At 35.4% G+C, this 17,355-nt stretch overlaps 2 protein-coding genes across 3 annotated transcripts in view; one reads left to right on the forward strand and one right to left on the reverse strand.

The window, feature by feature from the left end:
* LOC144246343 (uncharacterized) overlaps positions 1–16,607 on the forward strand; it is a 25,533-nt gene extending 8,926 nt beyond the window's left edge. The window contains exons 3-5 of one of the 2 annotated variants that reach the window (XR_014952043.1): positions 10,682–10,794; positions 11,959–12,091; positions 15,309–16,607. Coding sequence is in view for 1 of the 2 variants with exons in the window: in XM_085569349.1 (XP_085425475.1) it covers positions 10,682–10,794; positions 11,959–11,978 (133 nt within the window). In the remaining variant the exon portion in view is untranslated. Of the gene's footprint in view, positions 1–10,681; positions 10,795–11,958; positions 13,279–15,308 lie in introns of those variants that run through there. The other variant, XM_085569349.1, reaches the window with a different exon arrangement.
* LRRC17 (leucine rich repeat containing 17) lies at positions 6,786–16,733 on the reverse strand. Its single transcript, XM_021546138.3, has 4 exons — positions 16,599–16,733; positions 12,668–13,539; positions 9,061–9,216; positions 6,786–7,773 (listed from the first exon to the last, which is right to left on the reverse strand). The coding sequence occupies exons 2-4, from the start codon at positions 13,419–13,421 to the stop codon at positions 7,370–7,372; spliced, it is 1,314 nt and encodes a 437-aa protein (XP_021401813.3). The 5' UTR covers positions 13,422–13,539; positions 16,599–16,733; the 3' UTR covers positions 6,786–7,369.
* Positions 16,734–17,355: the final 622 nt, after the last annotated feature.

Below are 17,355 nucleotides of genomic sequence, written 5' to 3' on the forward strand. Positions count from 1 at the left end.
AATAAGTCCATTATAATATCTAAATATTAAAAGTTATTATACAGAAGTAGAACATGTGGGTGCAGACTGACAAGGAAAAAAAGACATGTGAGTCTAGGTAGCTGGTCTGCATAGGACAAAAAATACATAATATATAACCTAAAGTTATGCTGTATAAATTAAATGTTCTTGGTCCAACAATTTATCTAGCTGTCTTTTTGCAGGATGCCATCCACAGGTTGGGCTGTGACAACTCGATGCCATGAGTGCCTGGAGAGGCAGGTCCCTGTGTTCTGTGTTAGGACAGATGGGGCTGGTACTCTTGTCCCAGGACTGAGCAGTGGTGCTGTTTGGGAGGTGTTAGGGAAATGGAGTTATGTCAGAAATAGGGGTGAAAGAGTTGGGATGTTTTTCTGGGAGGTGAAGAGTGCAGTGGTAGGGTTAAAACAGGAGGGATCACAGACTTGAAGTCTTAGCTTTGATTAGATGGAATGCATGATGAGAGGTGAGGATGGTGTGAAAATCATATTAAGAAAGTCAGAAGACAAACTGGTATCATAAAATACTTAAAATTTTAGTCTCACTAGATTGCGCTGGCTAAAGATGTCCTGTTTCTGGAATGTATCAGGGCATTCTCAGTGAATAATAATCTCAAATTCTGTCCATTCTTAATAGTAGTTCAGTGACTGGTTTGACTTCCATGATTAGGTTACAATGTATATAACTGAGTCATTTTTTTAATTGTGTACATTTATATTGTGTACATTTTGTAGACATTTTGGGTCAACTAAGTCACCTAAACACACACTTCGGTTATAATTCAGCATGCCCTGGGATGTGTGCTGGGAACTAGGGCTGTGGAACTTCAAGCAAGCTACAAAATAATGTCTTTATGTGTAAAGTGCAGAGGGAACAAAAATTATTACAGAAAAGCAGAAAGTCTACTGAAATGCTTCCATTTGTAATGTAAAAGATTGCATCTCTCTTGATCCAGAGAGAATTTCAAATCTGTGGAGTTGTCACCTTTGTGGTTTTTTTGTTTTTTTCTTGAGCTGTCACTATTTTATTTACTATGGGAAATGCAGGAAGAACTCTTCTGTTTAGAATACAGAACAGAGGTTTGCACTGGCTGAGTGCCTGAACATTTGGTGCAGAAAGGCAGAGCTCTTTCCCTCTTCCTTTCTCCCTCTGTGAATCCTCATGTTCTCTTTTTTGTGGATCCAATATGTAGATACAGTCTTCTTCAACAGGAGATCATTATTGGGTGTTGTCTCCTCTAGGCCAAATATGTGTTTGCTCTGAGCATTCACAGACTGTGGAAAATACAGCATGGCTGGACTTTTCAAAGTTCTGGAACTTATGATTAGTGGCCTTTATTGTCTCTGGCACTGTAGATGATATTTGGTGATGGATCATTTCAAAATTACAGGGTATTTAGTAAATATAATTATTAGCACACTATCATTTATTGCAGATTTCTGTTCTGCTCCTGTGCCAAAAAAAAAAAAAGTGAGTTTTTACTTATGCCTGGACAAGATCTGTCCTGAAGGTCAGCTGGAAAGCATTTGCTTTGTGAATTACAGTTTCCTAAAATAGGTCAGTGGTACCAAAATACCCTGATGTCAAGTTATTGACAGAAAATGATTGCTCTGTTTTAAAGGTGGCTGCTGTGGTCTTCATACTGAGTTTTAAATTAGGTGGAGTTTTGAAGTTAAGGACATCATCCACATGTCCAAATTAAACAGAGTTTTGGTTACAGAAGCCCAATCCGTAATGGTGGATCCAACTGTATTTATCATGGATGCAGTTCTTTGAAGAGATGCACAAGAAGAATTTGCTATTGAAAAGGCCTACACATTTCTATGCCTTAAATATCTTTGTAAACCCCAACTGCATTCTGAATCAGCTAAATGCCTTTAAAATTAGTGTAGCTATAGCAAGTTCCAAAAATTCTGTGATAAGAACATAAAGCCAGAAAACCTGGAAGAAGTGAACAGAGACAGCTTGTTGAACATACTTTGAGGAGCAGGCAAATTACCTGAATTGTATTACCTAAGCAATTAAATGCTAGTGGGAAAAGACACATTATCAGTAATCTTCCTACTGATTTTTCCATTTCTAGCTAATGAATTTATAGTCTATTTAAAGTTATGTAGCTAATATGGAAATACCCTTCTATAAACCAAAGTGGCATCTTTGCTGTGTTTTCACACTGATATCTTACTATTAACTTACATATCTTAAATGCAAAGTTCTCTGGGGAAAAAAAAACAAAACAACCAAACCAAAAACCAAATAACAACAACAAACAAGCTAAAAATCTAAATCTAAAAGTAACCATGATCCTAGACTAATGTGGTGTTCACAAATAATCTGTACTTGATTCTATTGCCAAATCAAAGTCCTTCTAGATGTAAAAAAGCATCTTAGTTCTTCCTGATTCTGTGCATGTAAGTACAGGTGACTGAGGTTAATTCCCTTTGTGACAGCATTTTGGAATAGTTTCAGGTCAGTAATATTTTCCTCAATATGGTTGTATGCTCCACTAAGCAGAGAAGTTGGCAGGAAAACGAAAAGCCTTTATGATCAGTGTGAGAGGTTTAGTCCTAGTGAAAGTGTACTTGATTTGTAAGGAATCACCTGCATCCCAACTGCTACTCATCTATCTTATCATGAAGAGACTGAAAACATCTTGGAAGTGTTTTCATGAGGAAAAAATCTCCTGTGCTAGAACTAGTCAAGATCCCAAACATTTTTGATTCCTGACACAGTATTTCTGAAGCAAGAGAATTTTACTGATTGACTCTTTTCTAGCCTACATTTTAACTGAATTTAAATGCATAAAAATAAAAGGAAAATGTTTTTATTTTAAAAATAAAAAGTGTTTTTTTATGTTTTGAGACTATAATGCATTTAGTATTTAATCAGATAATGCATTATTGAAATTGTTGATGAAGCCTACAGCAATCTGAGTGATTTCTTTAGCTTTAGAAAATGACTGTAATTATGGGTAAGAACAATTTAGTCTCTAGATTAGTGATGAAAAAGAACAACTGGCTAAAAATAAAAAGTTTTTTTGTCATGGTTTTGGCTTTTATATCACAGGACAAAATAACATTCTCAATGATACCAGTATGCAAATTGTTTAGTGACACAGTTTAATCCAGTACCATAATGAATTTTGGGAGCTAATAAAGAAAGCAAGCCAAAATAAACCATGTACAGCCACATCACTTCCTCTGTGGGTGTTATACTTAAAAATATTAAATCCTTCTATGATTTTTTTCCTTATGTATTTAGGTACAAAACTAAAATCATCATAATGTTTCTTGTGTTTAGAGCTAAAAAAAAAGTAAAGAAAAATTGTGGTAGAATTACATCTTTTATACAAATTGAATGGCCTTTACTGTCACAGTATTTAATGGATTCATATCTAGTGTTGATTATATCCATTGGAGTATCAGTATGATTGCCATCCATTTTCATTTATCTTACTAAATTCAAGTCTTGTTTCCACATTTTCCATTTTTGTAGATAATTGATGTTTCCTGTAGATTCAAAATCAAACATTATGTCTGTTTACATCTACTGAATGCTATTTTAAACTAGTTGTGATGAATCATATATGACAGTCTACAGGGGCTTTTAGAAAACATTAATTTTAAAGCTGTTTCTTCTAGCTTTGAAGATACACAATAGTTTTTTTTAAGCATGAAATGCATTTAAATCAGTAGGCTATTGATACTTAGACTAACTACATATGTTTTTATGTTGAAATTCACTAGCTGGCTATATTTATCATATTGCCTACTTGGATGGTTTAATGTTGCTGCAAAACTATCTATTTTCTTTTAGAGATTGAAAATCATATTGAGATTTTCTTCCTTTGACATTTTTTTCAGCAAACAAACTGAGTTGAACTGTTTGTTCAATTATAGGCTACCTTTCCTTTCGAAATTATCCAAGCTACAGTTCTGACCTCATCTTTCCAAATAAATCCAAGATTACACAGATTTTGGCAACATGCTTTTATTGTTAATGTTAAAAAAGCAACTATTTTGACTGTGGGTTAGGTCTATTCATCTGACTAAACATGTTTGTGGGGTTTTCTTGATAAATTAATTATCTGCAGTTTTAAAAAACTGGGGTTGTGTACTCTTTACTTTGGCCTGTGGTGCATTAATGAAATAATAGTCTTTGTCTAATATCTGGATGTGAATGTTAATATGATTCCAGCTCAGACTGTCTTTGGCAAATCAGTGTGTTACTGTGCCAGAGAATACGAGTGTATGAGTTGCATGGGATATGGCTCAGCTGTTTGTGGTATTCCTCCCCCTAGTCAGTGATCTTGGAGAATCGTTTGTCTTCCATGTGTGCCTGGGAACTGCCTTTAACTGCTGCCATTAGTATTCATAGTGCAGGAGCTAAAATTTCCTCAGAAGCTTTTGAAGTGTTTTATTTCCAGTATTTGACAGACATATCCATTTTTCCTGTATTCTGCAATGGAGTAAGGCAAAAATGATTTTTTCTGTTTCATGTGGCTGGGTAGAGAAAGGGGCACTGCCTCTGTAGGACACTGTAATTCATCCCTTAAGGCAGCAGTCCTAGGACATGAACTGCATGTCAGGAAGACAAGGCAATTGTCTTCATACAATTGTATCATGCAATTATTACCTGGCTATGGACAGAGAAAGAAGGTAAATCAAGAGAAAAGTTACTTAAAGAAGAGACCTAAGGAGCTTATAAAAGAGGAAGGCCCATGATTTTCTTTTAGACATGGAAGCTCTTCTGAGACCTTTTTGATTAAATAGTACAGCAACATAAAGATGTCAACGTTAAATTGTGTTTTGTGGCTGTGGTGTTTGATAAAGGTTGTACTTTACAGTACATTTTTGAGAAGCTCAGAGAAATAGCAGTTAACTCTGTAATGCTGAAGTTTTTACCAATTGTTAGTAACTTTCCCCATATGTATGTTTTTCAGATATATTATTGTCTTTTTTCTTGTGCTACCTCCTTCTGCACTACCTTCATAACTCCTGTATGCTTTTTCTGTTCACACAATCTTTTCTCAAAGAATTTGAGTCACTGTCAGGAGATCATGCTAATCTATATAATCCTTGCCCCAACCTCCTATTTCTATTGTTGTGTTCTTACATTATTTGTAGTTGCAATTACTGCAATTATTGTTGTGTATTCTGCCAAATCCTCAGTGGGGGTGTCTCTTTGGGAATCCCCAAGGCCTTCAAACAAGAGCAACTAGTCTTATTCCACTGCTTTTTCAGCTGGTACTTCTTGCTCACCTGAGAGATCAAAGACCTCTCACACAGATTTTGTCTTATATTCTTCTTTTGTCTTAAATTCTTCTCCAGGATTGTCTTTTCTACCCAGACTTAGCCTGCCTTAAACTAGTATTTTTTCCCAGCACTGACTCTTTGCAGAAATTAACATAACATGGTCTATAAATGCATTTTTTCCTACTCAGATTTTCACCATTGTCTGTGCTGCCAATAACAGATGTTCTGCTGTGGTTTCATTGCCTGTCCTTTTCAATCAGACCCAGTGGTTCTGTATTGAGATAATTGTCCAGAATCTGAGAGGAGGAGGACAACATTACTTAGTACTTGTTACTATTTGTGGCAGATGTTTTTTTTTTACTTTCAGCACTTTTAAGTTTCCAGAATATGCCCTATTTAGTGAGTGTTACTGGCAAATGGGATTTTCCTCTCTGTTCCATCTTATCAGGATTAACCTTTAACAGTGAAGATAATGCTTAAGATATTTCCAGGAACAGGGATGAGTCAGATACTTTGTATTTTGTTGTATTTTTTGCAACTAAAAATACAGTTGTATTTTTTACTATTAAGTTTTTGAAGGATATTGTAGGAGAAATGGCTAAATTACCCAGTTTGTCAGAAAAGCACCATTAAATATATTAATATCTGAATAATGGAGGACCTAAAGAAATGTAAATAATAATGGATGTGTTTGCTTTGAGATTCTTTGGCATTCCTGCCAAAAAAAATGCCTCCTGATTTTTTCCTGTGTGTTGTTTTTTTTTATTTCATGTTAACACTAAAGCACTGAGTGCTTTGTCTTGTAGAACAAAATGAGCAACCTTTGGGACTTGTGGTTAAAGCACCAGAGGAATGCACAAACACCATCATTGTCTCCAGACCTTTAAATGAGGAAAGTTTCTCTGTGGAGTCTCCCAGAACTTCTTTCACAATAGTTAAGAGAAATTTTAAGTTTTGGCCCTGAATTTCTACTCTGCACGTACACATTTCTTAGTGACCTAAGAATATTATGTAGCAAGGAATTTTATCTTTAGAGATCTCATCTATTTAGCTGAGGCATTTGTGCTGCCCTGTTGCTGTACTGTTAGAATGATCACAGGTTTTATCACATAGACAGATGTTTGACAAGGAGGTGCTGTAACATGCATTTTACAAATCAGCTGAGAGAAGAGTGAACTTAGAGAAAGTCCCACACTTCTGAGCTTTCAAAAGTATACTTACCTTCAGCTTGGGTGGGCACTGATGTGCTCAGTGCAGACCACAGCACCCTTTATATGATCTTCGTCACCTGGATGTGATGGCATGTAATCTGTGTCAAACTGATACAACAACATAAAATTCTTCCTAGAAAGATTTCAGCTCTCCTTGCCTCAAAAACCAGAAAAGGGAATTATGAGCATGTGGAGCTGGATCTTGGGAACCAACCATGTCTTGGCTACTTATTGTTTCAAGGCACCTCAGGTATGGAAGAGGCAGAGGCTGAGTTATTCATTCAGGACTGAGGAGGAACACTGGTAAATCAGCAAGTAGAACCCACCTTCTGTGTTTTAATCCTAATTAGTATAACAACTGCTGTTCCTCTTTTTCTAGAATTGTATTTAAGGTTAGTCTTATGTTTGTTTTTTTTAGTCTACCATAAAACAACAGGAAATAGATATAAAAATCTTAGAAACGTTTTCTGGGAATGTTTCAGGAAACTGATAGATACAAAGAACTGTCAATACATTCAGGAAAAATAGATCTTGGTCACAATCCTGCAGCTATTTCTGTGTGAACACATAAACTGTGTCCACGCATAAGACAGCTTCTCCCCACCATAATTATGTACATTTGTGTCTATTGATTTTTACTGTATAGTTTCAAATACTTGTCAAAATATTTTACAAGAGTGTCCAGAACAAATTGTCAAAAACAATTACTAGATGAAGGTCACTGTTGAACTAGTGTCATTCTGTAGTCATTATCGGCAATAAACAGACATCTTTGTAGGCAGATAGTCCTACAAACCAACAGAATAATTAGAACAAATGTAAACAGCATGTTTTTCTTTCTCAAATATCAGTTATTTAAATCTACTAAGAGAAAGGATTCCCTTATTAGCCTATCACGGTGACAATTACACCATGCTTCTTTACTGTCTGAACTGTTTGCTCTTTGTGTCGTTCCCATTCCTCGTCATCTTTGTCCAAATCAAAAGTTTCTGGATAAATGGGAAGTTTGTCTTTTGGGCATTCCTCATAATAACTTCGAACATATTTTCCAACAGACCATCCTTTGTATTCCTCAGGCATTTTGCATTCTAGGCCATTGTAGTGAACATTGTAGTGGTGCTTCAGCCAGTAGAAAAGATAGTGTATGTTGTAATCGCATCTCCAAGGATTCTCTCTCAGCCACAGTATTTTCAGAAAGTAAAGATCTTCCAGTACTCCATATTCAAAATTCTGCAAGCTGTTGTTTGATAGATCCAGCTCCTCTAAGTTATTGAGGCCTGAAAAAGCAGCTAATCAATAGAAAAAGTTATTGGTACTTTATAAAGTTAACTTAGGAAAAAAACCATTTATATCTATGACAGGAAGGATATGCATATCTAGAAGAGGAAAAACATTTTTTAAATTTTAGAGTTACTGGTTGGTTTTTTTGTTGTTTGTTTTTTTTTCTTTTGGCTAAAAGGCTACAAAAGGATTTCTCAAACATTGAAATTTAAAATATGCCACATGCTTTCAGAAGTGAGAAATATTAGAAGAGTTGCACTGCTGGTAAAGCTATAAAACACTTCATGAGTGTGTCTGAGTGTAGACTAGACACAGTGGAGGTGGATGAATGTCTGATTTGCTCATTGAATCCTACTGTAACTGTTATGATACAGAACTAGGAATATGGAAACTTATTATTAGACAATGTACAGGGCTAGAGGTTTTTGTGTATATATAGGTATTTGTGTGCATGTATAGAACCTTCAAAGTAATGTTTGAAGATTTAGAATGGAGTAAAACATGGAGCTTCATAATAATGCTTGAGTTACATTTCGGAGAGCAGTTAATACTTTTTGCAAGAATACTATTTCATTTAATAGCAGAAGTCTTAATTTAAATAAATCAACTGTGTAATGTTAAACCTCACAAGTACCATTTTACCAATATTAAGACATCATGATGCTATTTAATTGCCAAGATAGTACTCGATAAGGCCCTTTTTACTTCATCCATTTTCTCTCTCTTTCTCTCACCCAGTTTATCTCTGCTTTCATAATTAAATCCAAATGCACATAGGCTATAAGCAAAATGCCAATAATGGCACTTGAGTTCTAATAAAATATAACTTAAAAGCAATTCTATGTAGTGATTTTTAACCAAAAAGAGTTTAAATTCTTTAGGTTTGTCTCTTATTTTATCGTAAAAGATAATTGAAAAGTAACCTCCTTATATGTCATGTTTTCTTAGATGTGGCAAAGATACTTAAAAAAATCATTCAACTACTTAGCATTTTGGAAAACTATTAGCCTTTAGGTTCCAGAATTACCTTTTTCACTTGGTTAGTTTAGTATTAAGAAAGGGCAACTGAAATGTGTCTTTCTTTATTGATTTTCATGATAAATATATTTCAGTGCAAACATGAATTGAATTGGTACAATTGGTATGAATTGAAAGGTACAAAAGGTAAAATTTGCACCAACTTCTAGATTTTTCAATCCTTTCTTCCCTCCCCCCCCCCCCCAGTTTATATCTTATAGAGACAGTATTTAATACAAGAGAAATAATTTGTAATAAGTATTTAAAATTATTCTTACCAGGATCAATGTATGCTATTCCATTACTGTTTAGATTTAATATCTTCAATTCACTGACATCTTCAAACTCCTTGGCTCGTAGCTGTCTAATTTTGTTGTTGGACAAATCAAGTTTAGCTATATCTGGAGGTATGTTACTTGGAACTTTCTTTAAATCTTAAAAAATGAAAAATATGTAACTCGTATTAGCTTTAGATTATTCTTACTGCTTAGGTATCACAGTTGCATGGCAGACAGAGTATTTTCAGTCTAACATTTTTTCCTGTTTTCTTTCCCTTTTATCCCCTCTACTAGTGCCACCATGTTTTTTCAACGTCTGATTTTCATTCTTTCTTTACTTGTACCTTTACATTTCATGTGAAAATTGTTCTCTTCATTAGTGCTTATAATAAAACCTCTGTAGTTTATATTTTTATTTTAGTAGAGCTAGACCATTCACGTAGGAATAGGGTAAGTAGTAAAGATACTATACTAATATAAAAAATGTGCATGAAGTTCTTGATGCTTAAAGAAAAGAAACCATAGTAACTATATAAAAAAACCACTCGTGCAGCAGAGTGGCATTTTGTCTTCTGTCTCTCGCTTTGTTCTTACTTCTATCACTGGCATTTCCAAAGCAGCCGAGGACCTCTCAGTCATCAGTGTCCATATCCTTACAGTGTTCCTGGCAAAAGGACTCCAGAAAGAGCAGCTTCTACTCCAGTAGTAAGGGCCCATGCTTGAGAAGTGCAGACTGTGGTTTGAACCCTCTCAGGGTAATGTTAACAAACTTAATCTCCAGGGTTATTATATTTGCTCAATGAGTGTTCTAATCCTGCGCTGCCATAACAAGAAAATGAGCAGTGTCTCTTATTTTACCATCTTTGAATGAAAGCAAGTTGTTTCTGGATCTGTGCTGGACTCTGTGTGGTCACTGTACTTCTGAAGTTCTGAAGATATCTAATGAATCAGGTATTTTTGAGACTACAGCAACATGCCATAGTCTTCCTGCCTCATATATGATTATAAGTAGAGCTTTGGTATTATAAATACATAAGTATTAGAACTACTCCAGCCTGCTGTGGTTGGATTGCTTCCTGCTTCTGCAGATGTGAAAGTTTCAGGGCCTATTTATCACCAAATGAATGTAAACAATGCTTGAATTTAGAGACTTGGAGAGTTTGGCAGTACTAGAAAGCAGATTTTTTTTTTTTTCAACTGTCCTGAAAAATACAAGTTCTTTGTAGAAATGCAAACAAACTGTTTTTGTGTCCTTTTTTTTTTTTTTTTTTCTTTTCTTTTTTTTTTTAAAGAGAATCAAGGTCATGGAGTATTTCATTCTGGAGTACCACAGGTTCTGGCATGACACTGGTCTGATGAGATATAAGCAAATTATTTAAAAAAAGAGAGAATATACACATAGAGAAATGTATTTTTAAGATGTTTCTTTCAAGAGCTTCTGAAATTAACTGAAAGCTCCTGACCTGTATGTCTTTAGACATACTTAGTAGTGGTAGAGCGAGTGCTTATCATTCCATTCTTTCCATTGTAAAGCAATAATGGATTGCAGATTTCAATGTCATCTTACTGGTTTGGCAACTGATGCACTATTTTTTTCTATTCTGAATTCTTGTCCACACAGATTTAGAGAAATGTTTGTGTTTTCCCTGGATTTTGTGTGCATTGCACTCCTATTTCTGATGAAAATTCCAGTGAAATTGTGCATCTACTGTACAATATTCATATACAAAGACAGTAAGTACAATGCTTTCATCAAAGATTGCCATATGTTCAGAAATACCAAATATCCATGCGATATCTGCATCCAGCTGTCAAGCATATGCACAGTAGATCTGGTACTTCCAAAAAAGTATTGAAACATAATGTGTCCATGCTAGGCATGCAGGAAGTTCTGGATTGATATACTTAGCTCTTGACCTGAAGGAGGGAGTCCCTGTACCCTCTAGTACTATCAAATAGAGGTTGAAATAACTTTATTCCTCCATTATTAATATTAAAGACAATAAACCATGCTTTCAAATATCATAAACCCCTTTGAAACTCCCATGAAGATCGGATCACATGGAATGTTTATATGAACTCAGAGAAAAAAGTAAAATGCTTTTCCTTAGAAGTTTTTGGGTATATTTGTGTATTCAGCTCATCTCTTTGATACCAGTAAGTGGGGAGAGCTGTAAAGTCAGTCTTTGCTTATATTAGGATTATAATTTATGCCTGGGCTTTGTTCAATAACAGTTTACTGAATAGTAAGAGTGATATAAATAAGATCCTATGAAGGATAATTAAGATCATAATCTATAGTCTAATCATTAAGGTCTTATCTAGAAGGAAAGGTAAGATAGGTGAATATTAAAAAATAATACAAACAGCATAAGTCATTGATTAAAAGATGTAGTAGCTGCATGGTAAAAGAAAGAGAAAATTGAGCCAGATGGACAAGAAAAGAATTTACAGGGTGAAAAAAAAGTAGAGAACACAGACCATTTTTATGACATACATAGTGACTAAACCATGTAATCAAATACTGAAATCATTGATCCTGGATATTTAGATATTATCTACTTTTACTGAATTCTGAGATTTTCTCTGGCATAAAGTTGCAAGAGTAAGGGTGCACTGAAATTTTTACATAAAATCAAGTTACCCTTAAAGCAGATAGAAGTTCAGCTAAATAAAACATGGAGGCTTAGCTCTGCTAAAATTGGGAAAAAGATCTCACAGTGTTGGCTGCTTCAAGCAATTCTTATTTCAGAATCGTTATGTTAAAGAATTATTCTCCTCGTAATTTTTGTTTGTTTGGTTTTTTTTGTTTTATCGTGGGATAAAATATGGGAAATATAAGGGAAAAATAAATGTGTATTTCCATGTTGATATATACCCCATCTGGTTTACCCTTAGGGCTTAACTGTGGCTCTTAGGGGCCTGAGAAAGATTTAGAGATGGAATGGATCCAAGCGTCTGAAAAACATTTCTTCAAGTCCCTTCAACTTTGAATTTTTTGCTGGGCTCTGGGAAGAAGAACACAGAGGAGGTATTTATTAACAAAAACATATAATTTCTTCCCTTAGTGGAAGAAATCTTGTGCAGCAAATATGAGGATGCAGAGCCTTTCCTTTGCAATCAGATTCCTCTGGGCATTGAAAACACAGCTGGCTGCTCCAGTCCTGCTTCACAGCTCACTTCTGTTAAATTTATTGATAAATTTGTGTTTGTACAATGGAAAGAAGAAAAGATACTCTGTGCTTTTCTGTATCAGTTCAACAGTTTCAGCAGAGCTGTAATTTGACTGATTAGTATGTTTATAGTTGTACAATCAGACTAGTTACTTAAGTAATATGCTTAATTTTATTCCTGTTGATTTCTATTAAATACATTACAGCACTAAGGAATATCTGTGGAATTTGGCCTGCAGGGCAGAGGTAAAATGTAGGAAGAATTCCTAATCTTGCTGGTATTTATAAGAGAAAAACAATTAACAATTTCAGTTGAAGTAAAGCAAATACTATATTAAGTTCATTTGCAGTAAATAATGTGTGATTAAATGTAGAAAGGATTAAATAAATAGAATATTAAAAGCATTAGTTCAGGTATAATTACAGATACAAACCTTTTCTTCTGCAGTTCAGAGTTGTCACAGGAAACACGTACATGTGGCACAAAGAGGAATCAAATTCTGGTTTGACAGGTTCAGGCTTCTGTTTTATGTTTTTGGGATCCTGCCTGTCCTCTTCACTACATAGCTGATCAGCTTTTATCTGCTTTAACTTCTGATTTTTCAGTTCTATTGGGTACACACATTTTGCATAATTTCCCAAATTCCTGTTTGTTGGAACCTGTAGCATTGTAACAAGAGTTTCTAGTTCACAGCTGCAATGCCAGGGATTGTCATAGAGACGTAGGTAGTTTAGACTGGGTGTATAAATAAAAATCTCCTCAGATAAAATCTTAATTTGGTTATGCTGAAGTAACAGTGTGGTAAGTTTATCCAAACCATAAAAAGCCTCAGTCTCAATTTTTGATATGTCATTCTGTTGTAAATCCAGACTTTTCAGTACTTTATACTTGGAAAACATATTATTCTTTAATTTACGAACTCTGTTTCTTGCTAGCAGCATGTGTTTTATATCCTCAGGCCAATCAGGTGCCACAAAAACCAATTTTCTTTCCTGACAATCTAAGTATTTCTCATGAAGATAAGTGTAAATATCACATGTTAGGCCTTGGGCATTGCGCTTAACAGTGCTAGATGCTCTCCTTAAGATATTTTCCCTTTCATTGTTTCTCAAACTCCTATTCCTTGTCCTCCTACAGTCAGATGCATTACAAAGAAGAAGCAGTAATATAATAGTAACTACTTGCATCCTGACATTCAGCTGGCCCCAGTTCTTTTCTGTGACAGCTGGAACAGTTGAAATTTTTGGATAGTCTGAATCAGTGTTGTACAGATCTGAGGATTCACAGCTGGGGTATGTGGAATCCCTGTGTTGGAAGAAAAATAAAATATTAGAACACATGAAATGGGCATTTCCATGGAGGATTGTATATAATATGCAGTCAAGTACTCGATCATCACGCTACTTGGAACTTCACAAATATTTTGAAGATTTGTCTTATCTCTTTTTGTTTGTTTGTTAGTTTTTACTGACTCTGGTTTACTCTTTTTCATTATAATTAAACATGGGAAACTATATGGAACAATTTCTCACTGATCTTTGTTAGGAGATTCTCATGTGTTCAGGAAAACAGCATCAGGCTGGATCTTTTTGTATTTAGGTTAATCTTGGAAGATGAGCTCAAATGAGGAGTTAGAAGCTGGTCTTTTCCAACTTCTTCAGTGCTGATGGACAGAGCCAGACCAGGGAAAGCCATCCAGTGCCCATCAGACTCCCAGTTTTAGTTTGTGCACAAGGGTGGACTTTTTCCAAGTAATTTTCTCAGGACTGTTTACCCCAATTTTTGGGGTTCTGTGCTTTCATCTCAGTAAACTGCTGTGACTATAGTTCAGGATATTGACCCAGATAGATTGAACCTACATGAGGAGTTCTTACATTTATCTCATACACTGAGACTTTGAACTGTTCACCTATAATATGATAGTTTTTGGGCTTGGTTGTTTTTTTTTTTGTGGTGGTGGTGGGTTTTTTGTTTGTTTTTAAAGTTTGTTTTGGGTTTGGAGTTTGTTGTTTTAAGTGTTTTAGGTGAATTAAAAATTTTGCAAGACCTAAATGTCTGTGAATGCCAGGGATGAAATATAAGAACTACAAACTATTTCTACAAACTCTAATTTATACCAAGAAGAAAGATTTTATCAATTGCTGTGGCTATTCGTGTTACAAATCTTCCTGATAAAAAGTAGAGACTTGTGTCCTTAAGTACTTTGAAAATGGAGTTTAGTAGAATTCAGAGATAATATGTGAAGTTCTCGTTGGTTTTGTACAGTACCAGGACAAAATGATACATTCAATCTCAATTAATTTTGATAAACAGGCTTCAAAACTTCAGCAGTCTGGGAGGAGGGTTTTGTTGTTATTATAAGCTTGGAGTTGTCAACAATACATTTTAATCCTGTATTGTTTACAACTTCCTTTATTCCTTCAGTAGCCACCTGGACTCTAAAAATGTCTCACTAAATTTCTGGATATTTTAAATTTGAAAAATGTCTAAGAATGCAGTCACCATTGTGTATTTGTCCATTTTTTTCTCAGTTTAACATTTTTAATTTTATCTTGATTCCATTAATGTTTTTTCATTGCTCTTCCTTGATGGAGAAACAATGTTTGACTTTGCTTTAATTAATAAATTCTTAGAAAAGGGAATTTTTCCTATATAGGCAAATTTTTCTAATAATAAATCAATCTAAGAATAACATTAATATTTTGTTCAGAAATTATGCTTCTCATATATTCATGCATTTATAGGCTATTTCTAGAGTTAAGTATATAAAAAATAATTCTTTAGCATTTGTAGTCACTTTTTAGTGAAGTATACATCCAGTGTTCTTGCCCAGAAGCACCAATATTTACATGCAAGCTTTTGAAAATTACCATAGGTAAAATACAGCTTAAGAAGTTAAAACAAAAATGGTTTAGGACAGTCAAGTTAGTTATGCAAGGGCTGCTTTTCTCCCCTTATAAATAGATCTAGTAATTTCATCATAGAAAACTATTGAATGATGAGAAATGCTTTGCCCATGATAGATTCATTCTGGCTATTCACTGTCGCTTTTTCATCCTTATGTGCTTGGACAGGGTTTCGTGGAGGATTTGCTACATAACCTCCCCAGGGACTCAAGTGGAGCTGACTGGCCTGCAGTTTCTTGGACCTTCTTCCATTTCCTGAAAATGGATGTGACATTTCCCATCTTCCAGTCATTAGAAATCTCCCCTGACTGTCATGACCTTTCAAAAATGAGTGAGGCCTCTCAATGACAAGAGACAGCTTTCTTCCTCTTGGATGCACCCTGTCTCATCCCATTTTCTCAGGTGCTCCCTGACATTAACTTCTTCTACGATGTGTATTCCTTTGCTCTCACAGACTCTGCTCACAGCCCCAGCCAAGCACCTGGGAAGCCTCCGACAAGCCTTAGCTGTAAAAACTGAGAATAAAAAGTAATGAAGTAGCTTGTCCTTGAAGATTAACCAGTTCTCCTGGGCCCCTTTGCCCTCCAGGGCTGTCTACTGTGAGATCCTGTTAAACAGATCCCTAAACTAGCCAAAATCTGCTAACAAGTTTAGGTTTTTTTCTTCTACAGTTTGTCCAATTTTCTTTCTGGATTTTGAATATCTCATTTTCTCATTTTCATGGCTGCAGTAACCAAAGCCATTCAAGTTGATATTCACTCAAGCTCACATTCCTTCACCTGTTGAAGAACACATTCCTTAAACTGCTTGTTAGCCAGCTGGATCAAGAAATTGTCTTCAACATACTCTAAAAGTCTCCTGGATATTTTCTGTCAGCATACAGGAGTGGCTAAAGTTTCTCATGAGTAACCAGCATAAGCAAGAGTAAAGCTTCCTTCAGCTGCCCAAAGGTTTCATCCACCGTCCCATCAAGCAGATCAAGCAGTCTGCAGCAGATCCCTACCACAATGTAATGCTCATAGGTCTGGTTTCTAATCATTACAAATAAGCTCTTGGTTGACTTGTCACCCATTTCAATGCAAAGCCCCACGCCTTCAGGCATGATTTTGCATAGAGTGCAGCCCATCCTCACCTTTCTGGGCTGTCATTCCTAAATATTCTGGAACTTTTCATGGTACCCCCTTCAGTTGCATGTGCTATCTCTCTGCATCTCTGGAGTCCCAGTGCAATCACAGATCTGTACCTCCTGTGTCACAGCTCCTGTGTGTGGACTTCGGTCCCTGCTGGTTGATTCCTAAGGTACAAGTCTTTCTGTTCAGACACTTAAAATAGACCCCTTTGTGCTGCTTTTGCATGGAAGGTTTCAGAGATTTTCCTCATCACCATTGCCCCCAGCTTTCTCACCACCCCCTGTGCTTTCACTCCTTTCCAGGTTATGGTTGTCTTCCATCTACATACCTATTTATCCTGATATATCTCCTCTCTCAAATTCTTTGTTGCAGGAATATACACAGGAAAGCACAAACTTTCCTCTTTAGGATTGGTTGGTATTGATTTTCCAGTTATCTGGATGGTCCTTTTGCGTAATAACTGAAATAGGGAAAAGGTGATCACAACATGGAAAAAGACACAGGCTCAACTACTGCATTTTCATGTACATGTACTTTTTGCCCTTGTATTATATTGACATTCATTGTGAAAAATTGCTCATACTAGGATATTTGTTCCCTATATATAAGAATGGAACAATATGAGTAGTACCTGTTCTGCAGGTCAATAAAATATGGAAGCCTTATAATTACTCAAGTTAATGTTCCACCTAGAAGGTAGAACTAAAGAGGAAGGGTTGTGTAAATGATATTATATTAAATTATATTACTTGTTAGAGAAATTTACCAGAGTTCATGGAGAAAATTCATCAATGGTTTTAGATACCAGGACTGGCTAACAGTAATCTTGGTTTAGCAAAATGTATTAACGTGTGCTAACCTTCAATCATGTGATAAGTCCATTGTGCTCTGTAGGACTGTATCCTTTAAATACATGTCTATAAATGTACGTATCCTTTAAAATGTTAAAATGACCATACTTAGTAATAGTAGCATCACGCATCTCAGTATTCTACTTTGAGGCTACCAAAAAAAAAGGCTGAGATGTACAGAAATTATTATGACAATTTAAAGATACTTACTCAGATTTTTCCCATATACATGTA

This window comes from Lonchura striata, chromosome 1A (assembly GCF_050655825.1).
Source record: "Lonchura striata isolate lonStrDom1 chromosome 1A, ASM5065582v1, whole genome shotgun sequence".
Classification (NCBI taxonomy): Eukaryota; Metazoa; Chordata; class Aves; order Passeriformes; family Estrildidae; genus Lonchura; species Lonchura striata.